This window comes from Oryzias melastigma, linkage group LG20, assembly GCF_002922805.2.
Source record: "Oryzias melastigma strain HK-1 linkage group LG20, ASM292280v2, whole genome shotgun sequence".
NCBI classification, from domain to species: Eukaryota; Metazoa; Chordata; class Actinopteri; order Beloniformes; family Adrianichthyidae; genus Oryzias; species Oryzias melastigma.
In genome coordinates this window covers 9,987,557-10,006,753 of record NC_050531.1, presented here as the reverse complement: position 1 = coordinate 10,006,753, position 19,197 = coordinate 9,987,557, and the positions used below count along the sequence as shown (strand labels likewise).

General features: G+C 36.4%; 3 protein-coding genes across 6 annotated transcripts in view; 2 read left to right on the top strand and 1 right to left on the bottom strand.

Moving 5' to 3' along the window:
* The window catches only part of LOC112151184 (centrosome and spindle pole-associated protein 1), a 5,884-nt gene extending 648 nt beyond the window's left edge, over positions 1–5,236 (bottom strand). Inside the window, exons 1-18 of the mRNA XM_024279913.2 lie at positions 4,953–5,236; positions 4,264–4,356; positions 4,070–4,150; positions 3,896–3,997; positions 3,450–3,832; positions 3,276–3,347; positions 3,110–3,201; positions 2,139–2,235; positions 2,004–2,055; positions 1,607–1,899; positions 1,407–1,531; positions 1,197–1,290; positions 959–1,052; positions 757–892; positions 599–673; positions 446–516; positions 239–373; positions 24–161 (exon numbers count right to left, since the gene is read on the bottom strand). Coding sequence (XP_024135681.2) covers positions 24–161; positions 239–373; positions 446–516; positions 599–673; positions 757–892; positions 959–1,052; positions 1,197–1,290; positions 1,407–1,531; positions 1,607–1,899; positions 2,004–2,055; positions 2,139–2,235; positions 3,110–3,201; positions 3,276–3,347; positions 3,450–3,832; positions 3,896–3,997; positions 4,070–4,150; positions 4,264–4,323 — 2,100 coding nt within the window. The 5' untranslated portion in view covers positions 4,324–4,356; positions 4,953–5,236. The remainder of the gene's footprint in view (positions 1–23; positions 162–238; positions 374–445; positions 517–598; positions 674–756; positions 893–958; positions 1,053–1,196; positions 1,291–1,406; positions 1,532–1,606; positions 1,900–2,003; positions 2,056–2,138; positions 2,236–3,109; positions 3,202–3,275; positions 3,348–3,449; positions 3,833–3,895; positions 3,998–4,069; positions 4,151–4,263; positions 4,357–4,952) is intronic.
* A 135-nt stretch (positions 5,237–5,371) lies between these two features.
* Positions 5,372–9,708, top strand: cops5 (COP9 signalosome subunit 5). Its single transcript, XM_024279930.1, has 8 exons — positions 5,372–5,655; positions 5,748–5,982; positions 7,063–7,191; positions 7,565–7,630; positions 7,799–7,884; positions 7,965–8,076; positions 8,746–8,894; positions 9,596–9,708. The coding sequence occupies exons 1-8, from the start codon at positions 5,519–5,521 to the stop codon at positions 9,684–9,686; spliced, it is 1,005 nt and encodes a 334-aa protein (XP_024135698.1). The 5' UTR covers positions 5,372–5,518; the 3' UTR covers positions 9,687–9,708.
* Positions 9,709–11,146: 1,438 nt separating this feature from the next.
* On the top strand, positions 11,147–17,945 carry ppp1r42 (protein phosphatase 1, regulatory subunit 42). Of its 4 annotated transcripts, none has more exons than XM_024279926.2 (8): positions 11,147–11,278; positions 12,358–12,519; positions 12,593–12,759; positions 13,910–14,048; positions 14,747–14,863; positions 16,654–16,771; positions 16,945–17,074; positions 17,343–17,945. In XM_024279926.2, the coding sequence occupies exons 2-8, from the start codon at positions 12,391–12,393 to the stop codon at positions 17,344–17,346; spliced, it is 804 nt and encodes a 267-aa protein (XP_024135694.1). In that variant the 5' UTR covers positions 11,147–11,278; positions 12,358–12,390; the 3' UTR covers positions 17,347–17,945. The 4 variants fall into 4 exon arrangements, with proteins under 4 accessions (XP_024135694.1, XP_024135697.1, XP_024135695.1 ...); XM_024279929.2 differs by having other exon boundaries at positions 11,149–11,278; positions 12,358–12,450; XM_024279927.2 differs by having other exon boundaries at positions 11,203–11,340; positions 12,358–12,450.
* Positions 17,946–19,197: the final 1,252 nt, after the last annotated feature.

Here is a 19,197-nt window from a genome sequence, read left to right as displayed (position 1 = left end):
TTTACAGTCAATATTTCTGTCTACGTTTGCTCCACCTCAGAAATGACTCGTAATGTGTTCCCTTTTCTTTCCTCAGTCCTCGGACGCATCCTCTGTTTTTCCTTCCTCTTCACCTCCTCCTCCTGGGGTATTTGGGGTATCGGTTGGATGGTTTCTTTGTTCTTCAGATTGTTTTGTGGAGACAGAACAGCTCATTCAGAAAAGAGAGGAGGGAAGATGAAAAAGATGAGCCTCTCACCTTTAATTTCCTTTGCTCCTCCTCATAGTTCTGCTTTATGAAAGCTCTCTCCTTGGCCAGCCTCTCCTCTTCTTTCTCTTCTATGATCCTCATCCTCTCTCGTTCTTCCGCTTGCCTTCTCTTCCTTTCTTCAATCTGTAATGTGGAGATGAATGTGTGTGATATCTGTGGATTCAGATTCTCGAAGAACAGGGATGCTCGGCTTACCTCTCGTTTCTGCTCTGCTCTGAGTCTTTCTTTGATACTGAGCTGTCGTTGAGGCGACAGATCATCGGAACCTGCAGTGGAGTAGAGAAAAACTTGAGAATTAAATAAATGGGAGGTCTACACTGAAATACAGCGTGTGGGACAGAAAATAACCTGGAAAATGAGCCTCGGTTTCATAAGCTCCGGACTTTTTTTCTGCATTGATTCTGTGCATCTGATAGTAGTCACCTTCAAACACAGGAGCAAATAGAACCAATTCAATAATAATAAGATGCACAAAGTGCAACCTCTTAAAGTTGAAGCCGACTTACTGACAAGGTTTCCATTTTGGTCTTTAATTGGAGCCCCACCTCCACCTCTCCCCCAGGGGTTGAACGAATCCATCTCAGCTTGGAACTTTTCATTCTCCTCTTTCTCTCGTCTTTTATGGCTTTCTCTTTCTTTGATCTGGACAAATGAAAGAAAGGGTGTTTGAAAATGTTAATACTTCTTACTTCATGCTTCTGACATTACCTGCTGTCTCAGTGCTTCCTGATAGTTTGCTGCATTGTCTCTCCTGAGGGGACTCTTGTCTACAAGAAGGCTTTCAGTGGAGGACGGGGGTGAGCTTAAATCAGAAAATAAATGACTAATTAAAAGGAGGCATGAGAATAAACATAATTTGATCACTAAAACAGAAAGATAGTCACTTTTTACATCCATTTTTCATCTAAATAACTACTTTTACTTAGAAGCTGAGATGAGGACTTACTCAGTGCAGTCATTGGCGTTCAGAGGAGGCAACTTCTTTGGAGAAATGTCATTATTTGTGTTGTTTTGAACTTCCACATTTGATGTGACTTCATCTAAAATAAATCCAGCATTAGGATAAGAAAATAAAATGTTAAAACAGATATAAAACTGTATGTCTGTAAAATGATTGCACTTTGATACATGGAAAAAATAAAAAACAATGCTGTACTTTGGTTTTTAACAGGATGAAATGGATAGTTCCCGCTTCCATAGTACAAATGGGCTCCATCATAGGGAGTCATGTAAGTGTTTGGTACAATGGGAGCAAGAGGAGGAGGAGCAACACCAGGAAATCTGGAAAACAACAGAAATTGAAGCAGATTTGTTGGTTTCATTCATAAATGGGAATGTGCAACAGCTGTTAGCTACCTCAGGATGACGGCCCTGTTGAGGTCTTCGTTATAATAGTCCAGAGGTGGGAGGAGAGGATGTGGCACAGCCATCACAGACAAAGGCGCCGTCCTCTCCGGGAGCTGCTTGAGCTTTGAACTGAAGGTCTTTCCTGGGGATGGGCTCTGTTTTGAATCTTCAAAAGGTTTGTCACGTTTAGGGTTTGTATTTAAAACCTCCTCAGCGTACTCCATGTCTGGTTTGTGAGGAACGTCCTTTTTGAGGCTGTCAGTCTGTTCAAGCTCCGCCCCAAACCGCTTGATCCTGCCAGGCTGAAGGACATTACACAATACATCAAAAAAAGCAGGACGGAGACTAAAATGATGATCTCATCTAAAAAAAAAAAAAAAAAAGTCCTAAATGATTTTTCTGTTACCTCTTTCTCTGGGTCACTGGCTCCAGCGACCTTCAGCGCCATTTTTTTCTCCCTTAAGAAAGAAAATTCAAGAGCAAATACTGTCATACTGTTCTATATGATGGGTTAGAAACGAATGGTTTCAAAATGAGATACTTCAGTTTGTTATCTCGTCGTTCAGCAATTTGCCTCAGCAGCTCCTGTTTGTACTGTTCCTTCTTCATTTGAGTGACAGCTGGTTCTTCTGTCGCTCCTGGATAAATAATAAGAGAAACCATAAAACATATTTGTGCTATCAACATTAATGTCTACAACAGTGACTAAAAAACATCAGTTATTGGTCGAGTGCAGGGATCTGCAACCTGAAACTCTGGAGCCACATGAGGCTTCGGCTTAAAGAAAAATGCAAATGAATGGATATTTAGTTAAGTTTTATCTTTTATGTTTGGATTTTTAACACGTTGTATAACTGAGCAAAATTATAGCAAACTGGTTTATTATTAGAATAAACTTAGACCACATATTTTATCTTTGGTTGCACAACAGTTGATATTCAGAGGATCTTTTTTAATTTGGATTCTACTTTAATGTTTTCATGTTTGATAGTAAAAATGAAGGCGCACCAAAGTCATAATGAAAGGAAATGTCACATTTAAATGGCTTTTCTGCATTTTTAATTCCAGGAATTCTGCTGCAGCAGGACGTTCTTATGTGTCACAGGGTGTATTTTATTTTGAAAAGAGGAAAATAAGTTCAAATTATTATATACAGAAAAATGTAACCCTGTCATAATATAATTTTGTAAATATTTCAAAAACCACATTTCACAAATGACCATTTTAATGATCAAAAGTATTTTTTATTTATATTTATTTATTATTTGACACACTAACAAAACAAATAAACAAACAAATATATATACACAAATGTAAATAAATAAATAATAATAATAATAGTATTTTTTTAAAGAGTATTTTTATGAAGGGTAAACTTGGATTATTATTACTGGGTTTTAATCTAGAAGAAACTGTCTCAAATTGTTCTTTTTAAATTGCAGGTTGCAGACCCCTAAAAAATTGGTGAAAGTTTTATCAGAATCAAATAATTAAACCTAAAAATAATTTTACCAATTATGAGACCAGTTGCAAATCCCTGTTTAACGTTGCTGGAAGCGACTGAGGATTCTGCGTGCCTTTTTGTGTTGCCTGCTGTTTGTTTTCTGTTTAAAAGATATGTAAACAAAATTAATTACATTCCTCAAATCCTGCACTAACTTGCAGAATTGTCACTTACTCTGTCTGTCCAGTTTGGCCACTGCTGTTCTCAATGCAAGCAGCAGAAGCCTCCACCGCCTTTATATCAGTTCTGTAAAATGGGAAATACATAAAATGCAAACAAATTCTTCTTAAAAGCAAATCCAGATTAGCAATTGTTCAAAAATACTATGAAAAAAATAAGACTCCATACCTGCAGACGTGGGTACTTCTGTTTTGTCTCCTCCTTGCAATGAAATCAATTTGAGCCTCTTTTTCTGTGTTCAGCTCCAACTCTAAGCTTTCAGGCTCCTCTGATATCTGAATATCCTGTGTCTGACAACAGATACTATCCTCTTTATCTGTGTCATGCCCCTCTTCAGAACCTTGAGGTCCTCTTGTATTAGGGATGTTCCACTTCCTCCGTGACTGTGGGACTGGAGTCCCTGTGCTTCTTTCTCCTGCATCCTCAGTCAGAGTGGCAGCATCCCTTCTGGATGCAGCGTGGTCCTGGTCTGCATTTGCATTGGTTTTAAGTGAGAAGAGATGGTCTTCACCAGTTGAATTCACAACCTTGGATGGTTGACTTTCTTCAGGCTGAAAGAAACAACATATTATGAGACATTTCTTCATCAGATAACCTATAAGTTTACATTTTACCTTAGGGGTGACAGGAAGAACTCTCCTATTTAATTTCCTTATTTGAGCTTGCTCCTGAAGAAATCGGTTATATTCTTTATTCATCTCTTCTCTGAGTCTTTTCTGCAGCAAAAAACAAATAAATAAATGTATAAATATGCCAGAATAGATGAAAATGTGCACACAAGTACACACCTTTACTGATGCTCTATCATCAATAGGTAAGGAAAGCCCTTGGTGTTCTGGATGAGGCTCACAGGTTTTTAAATCATGGTTCTTAAAAAAATTAATGTAAGAATAAAAAGAGGAAAATAAGTCAACAGAATGGAGAATCAGAGGTAACGTAGTGAACAAAAATTCTCTTTGAATGTTTCTCTAAGCTTCCAGACCTTGGCAACATGATTTTTGGAGTCCTGCTGCAGATCCTGAAGAGGTTTCTGGTCCTCCATTTTCACACTCAGTTACTAAAGCTCACTTAAAACCTAGAAAAACAAGAAAATACTTCAAATTGTTTACAATAAGCAATATGTATCATTCCATATTTTGCAGATGATGAGCTCATATCAGATTGTTCTAAAATACACATCATCTACCAATGATAAAAAAAACCTTCACACAGAAAGTTACATTTTTATAGTAAAATTAAAGAAATTCTTTACAGGTGCATGCAAATGTCCCATTGAAAATTAAGTATTTCAATTGTAAAAGCACCTAAACAACTAAACAGCTTAACTTAGCAGTGACTAAAGTTGTAAAAATGAATAACTGGGTTTAAAACTTAGTTGAAACTCCAACTCTAAAGGATGCATACCGTTATTACTTATGAGATATCAGTATCGCAGCGTTAAAGTGGCAAACCATCAAGCGTTGCTATGGGCAACCATGACACAAAGCTAGGCACAGGCTAAATAAGTTAGCAAACACGAAACCACAAAGAAAAACTGCTTGTATCTATGTTTTTTCAGTGGTAATAATAGTAATGTATTTTTGTTATAAATAAAATACCATTGAAAACACAAAAAGCGCTTTCTGAGCTTTATTAAAAGATAAACATTAAGCAACACTTGATGTTTTGTACCTTTTACTCTTGACGCTTGACCAATGACGTTCGCTATATGCTTTTCGATAAATTCTTAGCAGCATTAGTCATTCTTATCTCCCGTAAGGTAAATTATAAGATATTATATTTTAGCCGGTAATGAAAAAAAGTCCCAAAAATAGGAGAAAGACATTCTCAAACCTGCCTGCCTGCTTTTTTAAAAACTCGCCGCTAGATGGCAGTGCATCCTCGTCTGTCTGTTGACGTCTCCTTCAGACTAAACCATTCTCAGAGGGGTGGTGGTACCAAAACATGAAAGATAAATTTAGCAGATATAACTTCAACTCTTACATAAATTATGTTTATGGTTTATATAAATTACCAAAAAGTAATTTTAAGGTATAAAAATGTAAAATCTTCCAAATTAACAAAGGCGGCTCGATCTTTCAACGACAGTGTTTTGGTATGGTTCACTGTCATGGCTGCGGTTGCAAGAGAACGTCGGGCCCTGTTACTTTAGACAGAAAAACAACGTTTCTTTGTGTGTGTTGGTGACATTGACGTTTGAAAAGCTTCATTATTGGTATTTGATTAGACACTTCATCATGGCTGGAAGCAGTACAGCTCAGAAAACATGGGAGCTGTCGAACAGCATGCAGGAAGTCCAGAGCATCGATGAAATTTATAAATACGACAAAAAGCAACAACAAGAAATCCTCGCAGCGAAGCCATGGACAAAAGAGTAGGTTCAAGCTGTTTATGCTATAAATGTATACTTAACTGAATTACTATTGACGTGTCAGGTAATTATGTTTTCATTTTTTTAAACATTAGTCACCACTACTTCAAGTACTGCAAAATCTCCGCGTTGGCCCTGTTGAAGATGGTGATGCATGCCAGGTCAGGGGGGAACCTGGAGGTGATGGGTCTCATGCTGGGGAAGGTGGACGGAGAGACTATGATCATCATGGACAGCTTCGCTTTGCCTGTGGAGGGAACAGAAACCAGGGTGAACGCGCAGGCTGCAGCATATGAGTACATGGCTGCCTACATTGAAAACGCCAAACAGGTGAGATGATGGTCTCCTTACCATGTAATAACACACTGAAATGAAGTAGCCTTTATTTACTGACAGTTAAACTGGTTTCTATAACACTGAACAAATCCTTAAAGAAGTGTTTAACAAGTGTATTTTATGAAGATTGATCAATTGATTTGGGCTACATACCGAGATTGAAGTGTTTAATCTTCTGTTTTGTGCCTATTGTTGTTATGACTTTTATTTTGGTGTCCCACTGTTGCAGCATTCTAGTACGAGTGTAACAATTCATTTTAACGATCTTGTTTCATAATTTGTGGCCGCCGATCCATTTCGTAGCTGATCTGATCCGATTTACTCATCTAAAATTGATCCAGGACATCTTTTGCCAAAGATTTAAATACCTACTGAACAGTGCAGGTGAAGTTTTCCAGATTCCTTGTATTTCTTGCAAGATAATAAAGTGTAAATTAAATATGTGCACAAACAAACACGTAAACAAGAATTAAGGGCAAATCCATTCACATTTTAGCTTTATAAAGTTCAGCCCACTGTTGTTTTTCCATATTAAAGCAAAACGTTATTAGAACTTATACCACACTATGGTCACATGTCTTTGATAAATTCATAAATGATGGCGTGATCATTTTACTGCAGACATCACGTGTGTGTTTGCTGTGATGGCACTTAGTCATTTTTACATTATAATAAAATAAACCTACCTTGCCTCAATCTACATGGGATTGATCTAACTTTATATATATACATTTATAAACAATTTTATGTACATTTTTCTAATCATTGTTGGAGATGCCAAATGATTTATAATATTCATTTTTAGTATTTTAACCTTTTTATGAGCTTTAAAAAACTTTGAACATTGTCCTTTGGCTATTATTTGAAATAAATTGACCCACTTGTTCAGTTCTGTCTATTCCATTTCATAAATAGTTTCCAATTTTTTTTTTTTAAACACTAAGAAAGCCACATCGGATTTTGCAATATTTTTTATTGTTTTAAAAATCATTAACCCTTTTAATGTGTGTGTGTTTTTTTTATTATTTAAGCTAAATAACTAATTTTTCTATATTTATCCTTTTAACCCCCCAGGTTGGCCGTTTAGAGAACGCCATTGGCTGGTACCACAGTCACCCGGGCTATGGATGCTGGCTGTCAGGCATCGATGTGAGCACTCAGATGCTCAACCAGCAGTTTCAAGAGCCTTTTGTTGCTGTTGTTGTACGTATAAAGTTTTCTAATGTTTCTTTATGTAATTTCCTGCTGTTAGAATTTTTAAAAATGACGAAGGAAGTTTGTTTTTCTTCTTAAAAAAAACAGTAAAATGAAAGTAAATAAAAGTTTATTAATGCATTCACTGCATGTTTTGGCATTACACTCCTGACTGTTTTCCTTTTGCAACCCCATATGCTATTTACACGTCTTTTAGTTCAGCGGGGGCTTCGATGCCAGGGGCGTCGTATAATTAAGTGTGTGCTTTTTTCACACTGACAGCCGCGGTAAAAAGGCTCCTGGTGGACTGATTCCAGCCGTCTCTGGAGGATTCTGACCTCTGACTTTGCTTTCCTGTTTTACTGTATCTTGTGTCCTACAGATCGACCCCACTCGGACTATTTCTGCAGGGAAAGTCAATCTAGGTGCCTTCAGAACATACCCAAAGGTAGAAGACCACGAGTAACATTGTTATGAGTTATTGAAGTCATAAATTACATTTTAGTTTAATATTTTTTTTGTTCGGATTAAATATTTGTCATAAATGTACACCAAAATATTAATGATTAAATAAATGTTTTTTTTTTTTTGTTTTGTTTTTAACATGGATTTTTAGGGTTACAAACCTCCAGATGAAGGACCGTCAGAATATCAAACAATCCCTCTGAACAAGATAGAAGACTTTGGTGTTCATTGTAAACAGTGAGTAAATGGAAAACATAAATGTATTCATTTTCACATTCTCGTAAATTATTTTCTTGACCGTGATTGTCTCTATTCAGATATTACGCCTTGGAGGTGACTTACTTCAAGTCTTCTCTGGATCGAAAGCTCCTGGAACTCCTTTGGAACAAATATTGGGTCAATACCTTAAGTTCCTCCAGCCTTCTTACGGTATGCGAGTCACCTCAAAAAATCAAAATGTTCGCTAATTGTTTGACATTTTGATTTATGGTTAATTATTACTCTATAACTCATTCAGACATGTGGTCAACATGTTGTGATGTGTTGATTAATTGCTGCTTTTTAGCCGGCCCTGCTTGTTTATTGGTTTTAGTAATAAGCTCTTTGTGAACTCTGGAGCAGATGAAGATAGGTATTAAAGTTGGACTTGACTCTGCTGATCCACAAGCCCCCCATTCTCCGCCCATCAAGCGGCGTTCTTTCTGAAGCCCGTCATGTGAATTTGCATTGCGGTCGCACTTCTTCTGTCCTGAGCTTGGCTAATAGACACCAGGCTTATCTAAACAGTTGGCTCTCTGGCATTCTGGATGAAGATGAATTGACTAGATGTCAAGAAGGAGCTGCTCAGTAGGTGACAGGCTTTGTCAGTTGCTACACTGTCACCCTAGTCAGGGGCCCCCATGTCATTGTGTTTTAATTACCTGCTCTACCATAAACACAGCCTCACCTTAAGCAAACTTCTCCGTGACTCTTTTTCCTTCAGCACAGCTCAGAAATGGTTCTGTGAGCTTGTTGGATTTATTGTGACTAGTCTGTAACAAAGCTTTTGTGCGTTAACCGTGCATGCATTGGTTTATTCTGTGTGTCTTGGACGACCAGAACTCGGACTACACCACAGGTCAGGTGTTTGACCTGTCGGAGAAGCTGGAGCAGTCGGAGGCCCAGCTGGGCAGAGGCAGCTTCATGCTCGGGTTGGACACGCATGACAGGAAGTCAGAGGACAAACTGGCCAAAGCTACTCGAGACAGGTAAGCTTTTGAATATGTTGTTTTCTGTTTTTACTACAGATGAAACATTGTACATGTATTTTTTTAATATATGCATTATTTCAAACATTAGAGGGCCTTTAAATAAATGTATCAAAATTGCATTTTTCTTCATTTAATCAACACAACTAACTTTTAGCACCAATTAATTTATATTTTTCCTTTTTTTATTTTAATGATAACTAATAATTTTGGCTAAATTATCCATATAGTTTATAAAATAGAAATAAATATATATTTTTTTGATAGTATTATTACAATTTTCACTTAATTCCTATATTTTTCAGTTATGTTCATATAGAGACAAAGAAAGAAATGCAATAATAGTAGAGTTTTTAAGTCAAAGCTAATAAATGTTTCTTTTTTTTAATCCATAAGAACTTTTTAATCCTGTTTGGACATTTGACTTAGTTTCCTAGTACAAATTTTAAAAAGCATCTACATTTATTACGAAATAAACCACATAAAGACCCAAATATACAAATATTTAAGCGTTTTTATTTATTTGTTTAAATATTGCATACAGCCTTTAAATGAAGCAGATTAATATATTAGAGCCAGTTTTTAAAAAGTGGACTGTTTTCTAGCTGTTGCCTTTTAATGATGAAAAATGTAAAGTCAAGTGGAAGATTTTTTTTTTTTTGTACTTAATGACTTATTCTACTTGTTTTTATGTTCTTTAGCTGCAAGACAACCATCGAAGCTATTCATGGACTGATGTCTCAAGTCATCAAAGACAAACTCTTCAATCAAATCAACACTTCTGCCAATTAAAGCTGAACCACAGAGCAGTTTGGATTTCATTTTGAAATGTTTTATTGTGCTTAACTGCTGAAAGTTGCATTATCTGTGGGGTTTTTTATGTTTTTTTTTTCCTTAAAGTGACAGAAATAAAAGCAATAATAAAATATTAAAGCAGTATATGTGGTCGTGTAATCCATTTTATATAGGAATTTGTAGATTTTAGAGAAAGTGAAGACCAGCATTTTATTGACACGATTCTGGTTGGATGCCTTTTTACACATAGCCCCTCCTTACTCTGGGCCGGTCACTCATTCAGTGTGACCTGTCACAGTATTACCTAATGGAACAAGGCTTCTGCACAAGTTCAGCTGGGATTGACTGAACGTCTCTGCAGAGTTCCTCTCCGCTCGCTGAGACCCCCGCGGCACGCGCTCTGGCCCAGCGGTCGGCCGCGGCAGGCTGTGGCAGTGATGCAGCGCAGAGGCAGAAGCTGTACACACTGAAATCTATTCACATCATGTATCTGCTATTCATCAGTGCAAACACTCACCAAGTGTGCTTTCTTTCTTCCTAACAGCCGCTTGCATGATGTCTTGTTTTTATTGTATTGTAATGGCTGAATGTATATTTTTAGTGTCATGTATGGCAGAGGTTTGAAACCCACCGGGACGTTGGGGGCGTCTGTTTTTTGTCATCCACATAATCTTTGGCAGCGCTGTTTGTAATGATTTTCTTATACCATTATTTAGGTTTGGTTCTTAAAATGTAATTTTCAGTGGAAGGAGTGAGCTCAATTTGAATAAATTTTAGAAATGTTACATTTTTGAATTAAGTTATGCTCTATAGAATGTAATTATTAGTGGCAGATGTTTAAATATATTATATGGGTGACTGTCAGAGTGCTTTAGAAATATTAAAAAAATGCTCTTCTGAAATAGTTTTGTCTTTCAAGATGAGTTTAGAGAAATTGGTTCATATTTGACCCATATGGGATATATAAATATAATTATTCCCAGATGGACATTTGCATAGATGACTCAAGCCATAAGAGAAAAATGTATGTAAATCATAACTAAGTTACACTGTTGAGCAGTCAAAAATTAATTAAACAACATTTATAAAGGACAGTTAGAAAAAAACCTATTTAATTTTACAGCCAAGTGTTTCCAGATGACAATAAGTCCTTTGGTATTGATTTGTTGATTGATTACATTATTCATAACTTTGAGTGACTTATTGGCATGTGCAGAGTTTAAGCCCTTAAATATAGTTTCACTTGTCAGTTTGAATCTACATTTAGTTAAGCTGTGCTTCTGAATTATTGAGATAAACTCTCCTTTACAAGGAAACCCAAACTGACACAGATATGATAAACAACGTTGTAGACTTCTGTCCACTGAAGTGTTTTAAATAAAGTTTGAGTTTGAATTTTTTTTAACACATTTTTTTATTCGTGTGGCAAAAATGTTTTTGGTTACAAATTAATTTAAATAAAACTTCAAATTAGTATATTAAAATTATATATTTAAAAAAAGTAAAAGGAGTTACGACAATCGCTAACAGTTTCCTTTGTTCCCATAGCAACCACAAGTCCGTGGTCACAAACAGACCAAGTCGTAAAGGTTTGTGTTCCCTAAACTTGTTCTTTGGCTAAAACTATGACTTAGTCTGTTTATCTCAACAGGTAAGGGAGTGTGTCAGAAGTGTGTCGTATTTTTATCTTTTTTTTTTCTATAGTATTTTTTGACATTTTTTTGTAATGTTTACGAAACATTGTTGACAAGCTAGCTTGTTTTAGGGTCATATGCTAACAACCACTTATCTGTTTTTTGTGTTATTCTAAACCACACTAAAAGATTTTACTGTGTCTCCATTGGTATTAAAAATATACATTTTGTTGTTTGTATTTTGTATTCAACCATCTTTGAACTGTAAAATAAAAAAAGCTAATTGCCCCTGTCTGTGCCTATTTAAAGCTCATTGCCTAATAGACAAACTTAACCTGAAATATAAAAAAAATTAAGAGCCATTTACCACTTTTACATGTTTAAATTGTCATAAACTTGATTTATTTGTCCATCCTTTGGCATTCAAATTTGAATTTATATAATCTCTATTATATAGTTAATGTATAATATTATTTTGGAGTTTCTTTTTACTGTTATGTATTATAGTTTCTCAAAATTTTGTTTTATGTCACCTTGTGTTTCAGATTTATTCAATTTTTTTTTGTTTGTTCAGCAACCTTTTTAAAATTATTTCTTTCTTTTTTTATTGTGATTTATTTTCCTATAATTATTATGGATTTGACATTTACTTTTTTATCTTATGTGCTTTTTTCTATTTTGTTTGTTTTTTTCTTCTGTGCAATTATTGTTCCTGTTTAATTTCAAATTTGAACTTTTCAGTAATTCATTTGGGCCTTAAGCATGTGGCTAAACGCTGATGCAACTTGACATGACAACATTTTATATAGTAGCTTAAGATGTGAAATAAAGACACATTTTATTTAGAGTTTAACTGTAAAATATCCTAAAGGTGAGCATAAAACAACAATGAGAGACAAAAAATAATTTATCTAACAGCACGGCTGAGTGTTAGTTTTTCTTTATTTTCATAACTGACCACAACTATAATTAGAAACAAAAATATTGTCATTGAAGTCATGCCTTGTGTTTAAATGTTTTTTTTCTTTTAACAGTAAACTTGGCTGAATCATAATCTTTCAGCCATCATGGTGTCCCTGACTGTAGATCTGATCTCCAAATCAAACCACTTTAAAAAGAAAAGGGGTGTATCTTTCGCACAGTACCTACAGACCCTCACCCATCTACACTTTTCCAACAAGAACATTGAACATATTGTAAGTACCTCCTTGCTTAATTGTGTTTTTATACGGTTTGTTTTGTTGAATTTTCCTTAAAATACATTTTCAGGGGGATCTCTCCATGTGTGGAAACCTCTCTGTTCTGTTCCTGTATGATAACAAAATCACCCAAATTTGCAACCTTGACTTTGCCTCCAACCTTACCCATCTGTACATGCAAAAGAACAACATCACATTTATAGATAATCTGCACAACCTGCAGAAACTCTCCAATCTGTGAGTAGGAACTTTTTATTGCATATATCTTCTCTGTGGTAATTTAACCTTTGTATTGTTTTGTTGGTAAAAAGTGACCCAGCACCATGTTTAGTGGTCCCTTTTCCATTTTTTGTTTGTTTACTTGTGGGTTTCACACCACTAGGGAACAAAGATTGTCATATAGTCATTTTTGATCCATAAAAGCATTTGAAAACCAGAAAATCTTCAAAGGCCACACACAAGCTCTCTAGTTCATAGATACGCACACCTTTACCCACAGCAGCTCACTTGAGGTGGTCAGTCAAGAGAAAAAAAATGTCTGTTCTGGCCCTTGAAGAAGGGCTATAGGACAAAAGCTGTGCATGAGAAATACATCTGCCCTGAGGCGGAGAAAGAACATTTTATGTGGGGCAGCAGGCAGGGGGGCAAAAGGATTATAGTGGAAGATCATTAGAGATGAAAGGATCAAAAATACATATAAGTAAAAAAATTGTTAAATATAAAATTTGAGATTTCATTTAAAAACATTGTTTTTGCATTTTTGCAATGTCTAAATAAGCTTTTATTGATAATTTTTGATTTATTTGTTAATATAACAATATTGCCCCAAAATTAGAGGGCAAGTAGCTCCACCCCTGCATCTGCAAAGCCCACTCTTATATTTGGCTCATACACGTGTTCAGAGAAAGGCGCCGAACGGATAAAATGTATTATTATAATTATTATTAAATAGTTGATATTGACTTTTTGTTGTTTTGTTCTGGTATGAGAAAAGTACTTTTATAATTCACTTCCTAAAAATATAAACTGATAAACTGTGACACAGAGATTACAGATTAATGACTTTATTTCCCTTTAATATAAGTTTTTCAGAAGTAATTACCTCACATACTAGCAAAACTAAACCTTTAATGTGAAAAAAAGGAGTTTAATGATGTTCACTAGTGATCACATGTATACATTTTGTTTTGTTAATTAAATGTATTTTAATTCATAAGGAACAGGATGCTTCATCCTGAAAAATAGATCAATTAAGTTTATTTTGAGGCTTTGCTAAAGTGGGTAATTTTTGACCCGTGGGACAAGGGGAGTAAACAGAATGTTTAGTTCGCACAAGAGTTAATGAAGCTCAGAAATAAGGGTGAAAATGATTTTCTCTTCTTTGTAGGTATCTGGGTGGGAACAGAATTGCAGTAGTGGAGGGTCTGGAGCAGCTTGGCCAACTGAAGGAGCTTCATCTGGAGGGCCAAAGGCTGGCGCCTGGAGAGAAGTTGCTCTTTGACTCTAGGACTCTCCTTTCTCTTGCTGTATGACCTACTTTTTTTAAGTTCCTTGCACAAGTAAAGCTCCATTCAACCTTTTCATGTACTTATCTATTTTCTGAAAAGTAAAAATGTACAGTAATTTGTGTTTTTTTTTACACCAGTAAAAATTAATATGAATTTATGTCAGATACTTTGTATGTTTTGAGCATTTGTGATCCAAATACTGGAATCTAATTATATCAATGAGACCTCTGTGACTCACTGGTCTGATAAATTCAGTTCCTTCTTTGTTTACTGACCGCTCCATGGATAAACACCCTACAAGTGTATTTGTTTGGATAAATTAAAGAAAGTGCTGTGCAAATTTTAGGAGTTCCAACTTTCTATAAACATGATAGAGCTGAAGACCAAAAATGCATATTCAGCAACAACACCGCAGCACCTCAACCTGGACGTGATCCCAGCGGCGCAGACATGTAAACAGAGCAAACTAGATGCAGCAGGAGAAAAAGCAAAGATTCAGAAAACTTTAATATGGAAATATATTGCAGATGCACAAGATTGCACTGAAGGAAGCAGTTTTTCTTTAAAATAACTGTTAAAAAATTCTATTGTGCTTGTAACTGATTCAGTTTTGTGCACTTTGATTTTTCCAAATATGCTGTAGATGCAAGAATAACTGCAGTTTCATGCTTTAATGCAAATCTTTATTTATTAATTTGCCTTTTTTTTTTACACAGGAAACTCTTTCTGTACTCAATATAAATAACAACAACATTGATGACATCACAGACCTCTCAGTTCTGAAGAACCTCCAGCATTTTTCTGCTGCTTTTAACAAACTGCAAAGCTTAGAAGTAAGTAAACACTTTTTTCTACTTTACAGTTTGCTCAGTTTCTTTATCTTGAACAATATTTTTTTAGCAAAAATCACAGAAATTGTGATCAAATAGTTTGTATCTGTTATAGCAAAATATCAAACATGTAAAGTCAAAATAAAAATGGTATAAATCCAAAAAAGACAAAGTCAGATCAATGAGAACAATAGTTTTTTTTTTTCTTGAAATAGGCGAAGCTCCACTGAAGTACATACAAAAGATTTACTCATGTTTGTTTCATAGCTAAAAACCTTTTTAAACCTTCATGTTAACGTCTGAATGAAAACAATGCTAATACGGGGGTTGCTTTCATTCATTCAGATCTAACTGAAAGTACCTCCAGTAAAGCTGCTGTTTCCGATTTGAACGGTTTGACAGAAGGTGGAGTGGATTTACTTTGTAACATCGGTGCAGTTGAAGTAAATATTGCCACATCGGAAACGCCTCCATCAGAGGGGGGATCGGGTCAACGTTAACATTATTCTGCAGCGGTGTGTGAAATGATATGGAGGGGAGGCTTGTAAAGCAGCAAATCCTGCAAATCCCGCCAGAGGTTCCCAGTCTCCACGACGTGCTCAGGGTGGAAATTATTCAACAAATCAGCAAGCCGGTCCCTGGAGACAATTCTCTCTGACAGCTTTAAACAAGCACAAGTTTTCTGTGTTTCCTTAGACGACTGCTTTCCCATCTATGCTTTAAAATCTTCTTTTTGATGTCCTAAACCAGCCTTGTGCTGACGATAACTTCTCATTTATTAGGTGTGACGATGAAACTTAAGAAAAAAAAGTGTTTGTATGTTCAATACAGTTAAAACGACTGTTTTGGAGAAAGTTAACTTCTCAAAATCAAGTTATTCCTTTTCAGGGGATTGATAGGTAATTGTTGTTCATGTGTCATTTTTGGAAAAAATATCGCCAATAATTTATACAACCCGTCTGCCATTATTGATTCGGCAAAGACAGCTCTCTGAAGAATCAATTCCTTCTCCTGCACCATTTTGGCAGAATTCCGAGGAAACATTATGGATTTTTAAAATAGATTATGACAGGCAGTCAGCCAGGGTGACAAATGGGGGGCATCTTTGGAGGCTGTTAGCCGTGCGCAGGGCGAAGAGGACCGCAGAATCGAAGCTCTGGTCAAATACAGGTTCATAACTGGCTCGTCATTAGCCCAGACAAGAAAGCCGGGGAGTATCCAGACTCTCCTGCACTCCACGCCCCCGCGTGGGGGGCAATTTGGCGCTGGGCTCCTCTTCAGCGAGGGCCTTCTGAGTGACGGCCCTGACACGATCATTTATCAAAGCCTGGGAGCGCGTGGTGCTCAGGGGTCCCCTCTGAACTGATTGCGGCTCGGGCTGGAAAAGTGGAAGCGCTTTGGCCAAGACAGGAAGGCAATGAACAATCAGAGCGTGTCTAGAGGGTATTCATATTTCCAGCCTTGGATTAATGTGCCTTTAGATAAACATACAACTGCAGGCAACTCGCTGGAGGAGCCAACCTCATTGCCCCAGGAGAAAACTTGTAGTTACACGACACCGGCGACACTGTTTATTAAAACAGACTGATGTGTTGTTTATGCACTTTCTATTGGCCCTTAAATTTCACATTCATCCAACCTTAATGCTAGTTTGTGTTCTCTGATTAGTCATCATAATGTATGCATGCAGTTTCCAAGCTGTTTGGGATTTTTTTCGAAGACAATATTCTCGTTAAACCTTAAGTTTTAATGATAATAATACACTTATTATTTAAGCCTCTGCTTTGTCGCAGGAGATAGAGGGTGTTCTCAGCCACTGGCCGAAGCTGATCCAGCTGGATCTAAGAGGAAACCCCGTCTGCAAAGAGCCGAAGTACAGAGATCGACTAATAACAGCGTGCAAAAACCTCGGTAAAACATTGCTAAGATTGTTGCTTAACTGTATTGCAAGAAAAATATACTTCTCTCTTTCTTTTCTAATAAAATGTTTTTAATTTGATTACAAAAATGGAAGAAAATCTTAGCAATTTACTTCATAACTATGGCTTATGAACTGCTTCTAACAAATATTATTTTTTTTGTAGAGATGTTTGATGGAAGGAAAGTTAGCGATGCAACCAGGCGCTTCCTCCTTTGGAAGAAGAGCTGTAAACACCTAGAAGAAAAAAAACAAGTACAAACAGCTTCTGCAAATGATCACCTGCTTTTTAACAGGTACAGAACTCTACTTGATTTTGTTTGGATTTTTTTTTTATTGCGATCCTGTATTTCTTGTATAATTTTCATTTTTCTTTAGCCGTCATAATCTGTATTTTTTACAAATTACCTACTAGTTTTTCTGTATCATTTAACAGTACATTTAAATACAAGCATGCTGCATCTTCTAAACGAGTCAGTGGATGTGTTATTATTTGCCTCATCCTGCTTGTGTTTTGTCCTCCTTTAATTTTTTGCTGTGTGCCTAACTTTGTTTGTGTTCCAGATGACTTTGACATGGGTCATGGTCCATTTCCTGACCACATCTGCAGCCAGGCTAACATGTAAAACTGGGAGCTTGGCCGTCTCTCCGGTTCAGCTACACAAGGAGATTTTAAATGAACAAATTCACAAACGAATGGAATCGAAAGATTGTGTGCGCTGTGAAAAAGTTAGGACGAGACATCTAACTGCCTTTGTTTATTATAATTTAATAAAAAAAATTCAAATAGGTTTAAACTTAATTTTTGTTTCTTTTGTGACGTTCACTGAATTGATTGTTTATTTGCCTTTATATTATACGTTCTGTTCTGACAATTTGAAGATTATTATAAATAAAAAATTACAAAATTATCTATATTGAAATTTTAGAACGTTTTTCATTTATGAATATATTAATTCATAAAAAATCCTTAAAACAAAACCTTAACTGATGCACAAAAATAGAAATATTTGTGTTGGGACATTTTTCTAACTGTATTAATGTGATGGAGTCGCCTCAGTATTTATCTGGTAGATCTAAGGTTAATTTTAAAGCATCAAATGACCACTTTGAAACCCCTTTTTTATTTTATTTTAAAAATCATCCTATTAAATCCTTCAAGCTGCATTTCTTCCTGTCATTTCTACAGTTTGTGTTTTCCTGGTGAAATAAATCATAAAACCATTTTCCACAATCTGCGCCGTGGTTCTTAAATGCAAGTGTGAAAACAAGTGAGCTGCTAGATTCAGAGTGGCACAATCTAAATGATCACTTTGACCCATTACTACAAGTCTTTACACGATCCAAAGCTAACAGCTTATGCTTCCATTCAAACAACCGTGATAGATGGTCCAGTCCTCCTTTGTTGCATTCATAGGAACAATATGGATGTCTTTATTGTCAGCATTGTTACCAAGTGTTTGAATGAGTTTTTAGACCCACGTGGACGTGTAACCCCTGAAAGATGAGGCCTAATTAAGGAAACCAGCTTACTTAACCTCCTTGTAATGAGCCCAGAGCAATCCTGTTACTCCATCCTTACAAAAACAATGTTTTGAGAACAGTTGGAGGATATACATACCCTAATATGAATAATTCCTTTCATTAATTTGCCGACATCTCCCTGAAAATCAGAGTGATTAATTTATGAGTCTCACAAGAATTTCCTAAATGCTTGCCTGTTGATTGCAGCGCTGGAGTTTATTTATTAGCTGTTCCAACGACCTTGCAGTTCAAGACACTCTGGCAATTAGTCAGATGTTTTGCATATCGCCTTACATGTGTCAAGTTGTTGGTTGCCTTTTAGTTGCCTTCATTTCTGATGGTGAAAGCCTTACCTTACGCAGTGAAAGATTTTTATAGGCTCTCAGAGAAAAATAGGATACATGTTCGCAGCCAATTAGAGGGAGATTCAGCCATCAGGGTTAAAGCCAGAGTCCTGCCCCTGACGCGCCAAACGAGCCTCCATGCACTGCCCTCAGACAGAAAAGAAGTTTGGGGTTTTGCGCGCTCCTCTGAGCTGTGACGGAGTGTTATGGAGCGGGTGATTGATTACGTCTGAAACAAATACTTGTCCGGCCAATAAATTAAAGAGCCTCTGAGACTTTTACGCACACAGGTAAGGTGTGGGGTGCGCGTACCGGGGCCGTTGCGCACCATTTCTGTGGACGCATTTTAGGAGCAGAAGGAGACAATTCTGCACCCCCCGACGAGGCGCTGCTGGGTTGCCTTCATGACGTTTTTCAGGACAGCACCTTGGAGGAATATTAGAGGTAAATTCCAAATTAAACATCGACTTGACAAATTGGAGATTTAATTGATGAAAAGTTGCTGCATCCGACACAAGGTCTGAAGATCTGTAAGAAATTTATTTAACCTC

Coding starts and splice junctions, on each gene's coding strand:
- cops5 (XM_024279930.1), top strand. CDS start 5,519: ATGGCTGGAAGCAGTACAGCTCAGAAAACATGGGAGCTGTCGAACAGC. Junction 7,631..7,798: donor CCTTCAGAACATACCCAAAG/GTAGAAGACCAC, acceptor ATGGATTTTTAG/GGTTACAAACCTCCAGATGA. Junction 8,895..9,595: donor GCCAAAGCTACTCGAGACAG/GTAAGCTTTTGA, acceptor TATGTTCTTTAG/CTGCAAGACAACCATCGAAG.
- ppp1r42 (XM_024279926.2), top strand. CDS start 12,391: ATGGTGTCCCTGACTGTAGATCTGATCTCCAAATCAAACCACTTTAAA. Junction 12,520..12,592: donor ACAAGAACATTGAACATATT/GTAAGTACCTCC, acceptor ATACATTTTCAG/GGGGATCTCTCCATGTGTGG. Junction 14,049..14,746: donor GGACTCTCCTTTCTCTTGCT/GTATGACCTACT, acceptor TTTTTTACACAG/GAAACTCTTTCTGTACTCAA.